This window comes from Chiloscyllium punctatum, chromosome 42, assembly GCF_047496795.1.
Source record: "Chiloscyllium punctatum isolate Juve2018m chromosome 42, sChiPun1.3, whole genome shotgun sequence".
Lineage (NCBI taxonomy): Eukaryota > Metazoa > Chordata > Chondrichthyes > Orectolobiformes > Hemiscylliidae > Chiloscyllium > Chiloscyllium punctatum.
This window is the reverse complement of record NC_092780.1, coordinates 7935275-7942950: the sequence shown is the minus strand read 5'-3', so window position 1 is coordinate 7942950 and position 7676 is coordinate 7935275. Positions and strand designations below refer to the sequence as shown.

Genomic DNA, 7676 nt, shown 5'->3' with positions numbered 1-7676 from the left:
GGTTTATTTGGAAGCACTAGCTTTCGGAGCGCCGCTCCTTCATCAGGTGGTTGCCTTATTTAGTGATTTACACAAGTGTGCGCCGATTGGTCCTAGACGTTTTTTTTTCGAAGGGGGAGACCATAACTTTTTTTGCAAGAAAGGATGTGGAGAATGCACAGTGCCCCAGTCAGCAACTGAAAGAGAAAGATAGGTTTCTGATTCGAAAGGGCCTAAATAACCCCATTTTTTTTTCGTGGCTTTCTTTCGTGTTTGGGTTTCTAGCATTTATATGTTCCGCCTTTTCAGCTGAACCCCCAATAAGTCCATCGAAGTGTCTATATTTACAATAAATATCTTATTGGCGACGTAACGCTTCGGGAGATCCCAAGATTGTGAAGGCGCTACAGGAATGCACCTGCTTTCATTTCTTTCTGTTGGTTAGAATTTAATATAGATCCAGTCACGTTCTTCGTCTTCGCTCAATGTGTTTCTAGAGAGGTTTATCTGTGAAACTTTTAAGTATATGCTATGTCTGTATAGTTAAAAGTCTATGCAGTTACTGAACCCAGTGCTGCCGAAATCTCTCCACATCATCCAAAGCACTCCAGCCTCTTCAGTGCACAACTCAACGGAACCTCAGTTCTGAACACTGGTCGATCACGCCGTTGATCTGAAAGGGTTTGCAGGGGTTAGAGCAGTCAGCCGTGGTTTGTCCTTGGTAGGGAGTTACCTGGAGAAACGTGTAGAGAAGGGCACTACACAAAAAAAAACTGCGGATGCTGGAAATCTGAAACAAAAGCTGAAATTGTTCGAAAACCTCAACAGGTCTGACAACATCTCTGGAGAAAGAAATCGGAGTTAACCTTTCGGGTCCATTGACCCTGTCCAGGTCTGAGGAAGGGTCACTGGATCTGAAATGTTAACTCTGATTTCTTTCTCCACAGATGCTGCCAGACCTGTTGACGTTTTCCAGCAATTTCAGCTTTTGTTTTTTGTTGGTAGAGACGGGCACCACAGGAAATGTCCAGGGCTGAACTGGAAGTGTCTCAAAGAGGCAAACGCTGGAGGGAGAGAGGGACACGATATTGATCCTAGACTCTTGTGTGAAAATGAAGCCACCAAATGTATTGGAGTCACTAGCCTTTTTTGGAGTTGATTTTGGAACGATAGGCGCGAATAACAATTGTTTAATATTGTCTTTTGTTTTAAAACGAAAGGGACAATTGTCACTTACTGACCAGAATGCTCGGGAGTGTGGTGGAGTAGACAGGCAGGAGGATGGAAGAACACAGCAAGCCAGGCAGAACAGGAGGTGGAGAAACCGAGGTATTCAGGAGGGAATTGGATTATAATCTTTAAAGGAAAGGGTTAGAGGGGAGAGACGGTGACACCAGGTGAACTGCTTATTCGGAGAGTCGGCGGGGGCATGAACGGTGCCTTGATTCTTGGTTGTTGAAAATCCTCACAGCTTTGATGGACCAGTCTCAGGTCCTTTCTGCTCACCGTCTTGAAACTTTACCGATTTGAGTCAGTGCCCACGGGCTGTCGCCACGGACTCCCGAGCCGCCGCCTCTCGCTCTCTCTCTCTCTCTCTCGCTCTCACTGACTCTCTCTCGCTCCCTCTCTGTCTCCCAGGGAATCAGGGGTTTTGTGTTGTGCTGAAGACTGGCAGCGCCGGTATTGTATTGTGCTCAGAGTCAGGATATGGCGAAGGGAGCGGCGGGGAAGGTGGTGGGGAGCGGGGTGGTGGGGGGGCGGTTGGGCGGGGGGAAGGTTGGCGAGGGGTAGGGAGGCGGCTGGGCTGAGATTTTAAACATGTTCCGACCGAAATGCAACAAAATCAATGAAGGACAACAGTCAATAGATTTACCCATAAAGCTCCGCGCATTATACACCTTTCAGTAGGGTCGCTATGGTAACCCTCGATGCTGGGTTATCTCCTCTCCTCCTACCTCAAAGTGTTAATTTAAAATCATTAATTTTAAAAAAATTAAAAAGGTCTCAATCCCGGGAATCTCCCTGCATTCAAACCTACACACGCTCTGGCGGATGTTCCCCTACAGAGACAGGACTGTACACAGGTTCAATATCCCCCAACTGGTTTCATTATTTTGGGTATTCCAGGCGCTGCTGACGACAGAAAATATTCCACATTTCTCATGAAAAATGCCGCCGGCATCCCAAATATCTTTTTCTCTCTCCCTCAGGATATAGACTGAAACCGCAAGAATTGGATACGAATCTTGGCAAGAGATGTTACCAATTACACACAAGGCTCAGAAGACGAAGAAAAAAACTGGCAAAATTGGAAGCTGGAAATTTTGAATAGGATGAGATTTAAACACACGCGTTGGATAGACAGGATTATGACGGGGGCAACACCTCAGCCCCTTTCCGCTGCAGAGTTATACCAAATAGACCAGTCTCTGAAACTGCAGGATTCAAGTCCCCAAGATACCTGTCGGTATATGGGTGGAAGGGGATCATTTGGATAAATTAGTCAGTTACTGGTAGGGATGAGGTGGTATCTTTCAGGATGGTCAGCCATGGAAGGGACGGTATTAAAGACTCTGTCCCTGTCTGGCAGCTTCATTGCTCTTAGCCTGACCCAATATTTAAACCATGAATCTGTATGCGGTTTTCTACCGCTAAATCCAAAGTAAAACTTACGGTTTTATTTGCCCAGTTCTTATCAAAGTATTTATAGTTGAATTATCAATAGTAAGAAAATGGTGGAAGCGGAGTTTTTGATCCGCGCAATTACAACGGACTACAGACCATTTTTGAATTAGAATTTGAATTGGGTTGGTCCACGGGGGTGGCATTAAAATGGTCAATTTTTTGACAACAAAATGAGAGAGTATAAGGAATGAAACTTGGGAACTTCTTTCGATTTCTTCCCTCCTTCAGACAATTCGTTCTTCTGAGTAAAGATTGAGGAATTTATTGGCACTGTGAAGAGAATTATCATCTTAAACCACAATCGTAGTTCTAATTAATTACTGTATAGATTATTTTTATTTATTCGTTCATAGTATGCGGGCGTAGCTCTCCGGGTCAGCCCTTCCCTAATTGCCCCTTGAAGGGAGTGGCTTGTTAAGGCCATTTAGGAGGGCAGTTAAGAATAATTAGTGAGGAGTCACATGTAGGTCAGACCAAATAATGGTGGCAGACTTCCGTCAAAATATTCAAGATAATGTTTGTTTTAAACAGCGGTTCTGAGACAGATTTATCAACAAAGGGGAAGGGTCTGAAATTTATGGTCAAATAGATTGAGGGGTGTCGTAGGCTCCTATCTGAATTTACCGAGATTTTCCCCAGTTGGTTAAAAGCCACACAACACCAGGTTATCGGCCAACAGGTTTAATTGGAAGCACTAGCTTTCGAAACGCTGCCCCTTCAGGTGGTGATGAAGGAGCAGCGCTCCGAAAGCTAGTGCTTCCAATTAAACCTGTTGGACTATAACCTGGTGTTGTGTGGCTTTTAATTTTGTACACCCCAGTCCAACATCTCCAATTCTGAATGGTGACATTTTAAACAATTATGTGCGAGTTTCAATTCAAGCAAGGCAGGGCTAATGTGGACATGCAGGAGTTGAACCTGATGTAAATATCTCTCCCTCATGCAGAGGTTCTGTTGCTTTTACTTGGCCCAGTTGAACGGGAAGTTCATCCAGGTCGTTCTAGAGTCCCTTGGTTTGGGATTGTCCTAGAACCGGGGTACAAAGCAATCGACGTAAATTGTGCACAAAACCCAACAAGATTACCAATTCTACAAAATGCACTATATTCTAGGAACCGCGTTTCTGCACTTCAGTTTGCGGGGTCATCCGTTTACAAGATAGAGAATAAGTAACTCTTACACACCACCATTTAAAACAAAAATGACCCCTTTACCAAACGAATGCGGCGTGGTCGGTGGTTTTATTCTGGTTGGCATACAGACACAAACAACCAACTGAGCACGTTATATCTCCAGCCACCATGAATTTGCATACATCAGATGAGATGCAATTTTCCCGATCATTTGAGAAAAGTGCATTTTTTTTTGTGTTGAACTTTTCCCGGATCACCACAGATTTCCAACGTCCTCAAAAACAAATTGCAAAGCTTGTTGTTTTAAGCAATTACTCATGTTTCTGGTAAATAAGCACTCGAAGCTCAGGAAGCATCCGAGGCCGAGGAGTGTGATGAGTAACAACAGCACCGCATCATCAGCTGGAACTATTACCCAGTGGGCGGTGGATTACATCGGCTGTGCTCAACAGTTCTATTGAGAGGTGCGGAGATCGCATGTTATCCCGTCAGCAGCTAGTAATTGTCACTGTGGGTACAGCAAGTCAGGCTAGATTACTTGCCCAAACATTTATGCCAGAAGCATTGATACATCAGCTCTGCAAACCTCCTAGAATCACAGACACGCAGCACAAAATGAGGCCATTCGGCCCACCGGACTTCATGCTGTTCTATTTTGAAAGAGGACTCCGTCCTTACTTCCACACCCGTGCTTCCATTTTTGTCCGAAACAATGCACGCATCTGGTTCATCAGTACCCTGTTCAATTCCCTCCTTCATAGATTCCCATCACCTTTCCCGATTTTTAAAACGGTCATAACATCATTCTGATAATGTGAGAAACAAATCTAGAAAACTTGCTGGATTTCGGCAAGTGCGCGAATCTGTGATTGGTAAAAGATGTATGGCAACACCGTTTCATAGAGGCTTTTAATTGTGAATAGTTTCACAAAGTATGTTCCTGGCCTAAAATATATGGCCCTTTGCCAAGGAGTCTGTTTGATACTTGCAGCCTCAGTGAATATGTTTATTGGCCACGACGATTAAGATAAAGCAGAGATCGAATTTGTACCTAGTTACCTGATATAATTTTTAATAGTTAATGAGCAGGTAACAAAATCACCTCTCCCCCCCCTTACATCAGAGGCCTTCCCTTTTAAGCTACCCTTCCCCCCCCCCCCCCCCCACCTCCACTGCCTCCATAGATGAAGCATTTTTAAGTTCTTACTTCTAGTTGGAAGTTTGAAATCCTAACTCCCTCTTCCTCCGTATGCTGCCTGACCTGCTGAGCTTTTTCTGATTTTCTTTCAGACTTCCAACCTTTTATTTTAACAAAAGATTTGCATTACCTTTTAAACCTTCACCCGGGAATCTGCTGATGTGTGTGTATACATAGGTCAAGAACATGTGCATTCATTCATTTTAACCAGCAATGACTGGCAGAGTCAATTGCTTTTGCACCAAGAACAGATCTTTGGATCTACTGCAGACATTTGTGAAGAGACAGGACAAATTACATAAATACCATCCATAAATTATTTCTCCACATAACATGATTGATCATTGATAGAATTTTCCATGGATCTCTCGTTCTATGAACACCTTGCACAATCTTAGGCTCTGTGAAACAATTTAAAAGAATTTCATAGCAGAAAAGAAGACCATTTGGTCCATCATGCACATGCTGAGCTATGCAATTAGGGCTAATCCCCAACTTTTCCCCCATTGTCTGAAAAATGTTACCTTTTCCAGATATGTTCAATTTTCTTTTGAAAATTACCTATAAATGTTTTCAGCATTCCACCCTAGATCACAGCAAGATGTGTAAAAATATGTCTCTGCACTATCCCCCCGCAATTTTAACAATTATCTTAAACTTGTGTCCCCGGTTCACAATATGTCTGTCAGCCTCTATGTGCCAAAAGTAATTTATTACATGAAATACTCTGAAACATTTTGATGACATGACCAGATGCAAATAATGGCAGCAGGCTGACAGTGATAACACAGCAGAATTAGATTCTCTTCCATATATCTACAATTGGAATGTCATGGATCATAATCCAAAGAAGCACATAAATCTCTTTCTGAATTTAAATGTAAAATAACCTTTTGTTGCAAGTCATTGGTAGAGGGAGAATAATTTCAAAGTGTAAAATAACTTGCTCTTCTTCAAATAATGCTGTAGAATCTTATCATTTGTTTCCTCAAGTAGAGATAAGTAGGCATTTGAAATATTTAAACAGTTTGGATAAATATAAGTAAACTACCTGCTCTGGTGGGAGATTTAGATCAAGTTGACACAATAATAAATTTCAAACTGGACAATTCAGAAACAAAATCAAAAACCGTTTTTTTCAAACAAACAGTACAGATAATTGGCACTGTCTCATTCCGAAAGGCTGAGGATGTAACTGAAATGACTCAATTGTTTTGTCAGGAAAGGACATTAAGAGAGATGGAGTGAAGGTAGGCAAATAGATTCAAGGGACAGTTCAGCTGCAGTCTCATTGAATGTTGGAAGAAGACTGTGGAGCTGAATGTACTGCTTCTGTTCCTAATTTTCTGCAATTTCTACATCAACTACCAGACCAATAAAGCAGGCCTTGGCTGAATGCCTCACACTAGGAATGGTATTGCCAGCAATGCAGTACTGAACTGTTCTATTAGACTTGACTGTGGTGGATGAAATTCTGTATAAGGTTTTTTTTTCCCCAATTATTTGTCGCAAACTTGTAGGTAAAGCCAAATAAAGCCTTTCAGAAAGGTTATTATCTGAAGCATTCCAATGCCACTTTCACCAGTTATGTTGGATGATTGATAGAAGCTCCTGAGGAAGTTCACCTACTGTGTTTTTTCAAGTTTCAAACCTCCAAGACACTTCATTGGGAAACAGAGGTCAACTCATTGAAATATGTATATTCAAATTCCTTCTTCACAGGGTAGAAAAACATTTTGTTCAATAGAAAGAGAACAGTCTGTAGATTATTTTTGGCAAACACAAGTTGATTAGGTAATCGCTGTTATCAACATAATTTCTACTTTTGATATTTATAAGTTAAGAAAGGTTTATCAGTTTTGATGATCACTTCAACATTTGGAACTTGCACTAACTGTTTAAAAAATTACATTAAAAACTGTATAAATCAACACTTTGAGCATGCAAATATTTCTGAAGGTAAACAGAAAAATGATTTGGAATATTTAACATGTCAAGATAGCTGCACACATGTGAACACACTGCACAAGTGCACATTGATCTCATCATCGAATGCACACCCTTCTCTCTGTGAGAGTAAAACAGTTTTTAATCATGTAAATTAATTTATGAGGTAGCTGCTGCTTTCTCCTGTTATCTCTGAAGACAATGATTCATGCTATGACACAATACATTCCCCTTTGCTAGCTTAGTCAATGAAAATTCTTTGTTCATGAGTTGAGTCAGCAAGCAAGTGCATCAGCATCCTATTGGACTTTGCAGGATATCATATGCTGAGACTTGATTGAATCCAGAGTTCCAGCGTATAAATATCAGACTTGTGCGTGACTTGTGCAAGTGATGATATTCCAATGCATCTGCTGCTTTTGTTCTTCTAGGGTATAGAGGTTGTAGACTTGCAAGTTGTTGTCAAAGGAACCATGGTGAGTTACTGCAGTGCATCTTGTAGATGGTATATTCTGTTGTCACTGTGCACCAGTGATGGATGGAGTTAATGTAGAAAGTGATGGATAGGGTGCCAATCTAGCAGGCTGTTTTGTCCTGGATAGTTTGAGTGTTATTAGAGCTGCTCCCACCTAGGTACATGCAGAGTATTTCATCATTTGTCCTGCCAGAGATCATGAAAATGCAATTAGCAGTTGAAACCTTTGCATGCATATATAATGTTGCACCTTTCTAAC

General features: G+C 41.7%; 1 protein-coding gene across 1 annotated transcript in view; it reads right to left on the bottom strand.

Moving 5' to 3' along the window:
• Nucleotides 1-5764: 5764 nt before the first annotated feature.
• The window catches only part of LOC140465699 (CDGSH iron-sulfur domain-containing protein 3, mitochondrial-like), a 124599-nt gene continuing 122687 nt past the window's right edge, over nucleotides 5765-7676 (bottom strand). Inside the window, exon 4 of the mRNA XM_072561345.1 lies at nucleotides 5765-7603. Coding sequence (XP_072417446.1) covers nucleotides 7595-7603 — 9 coding nt within the window. The 3' untranslated portion in view covers nucleotides 5765-7594. The remainder of the gene's footprint in view (nucleotides 7604-7676) is intronic.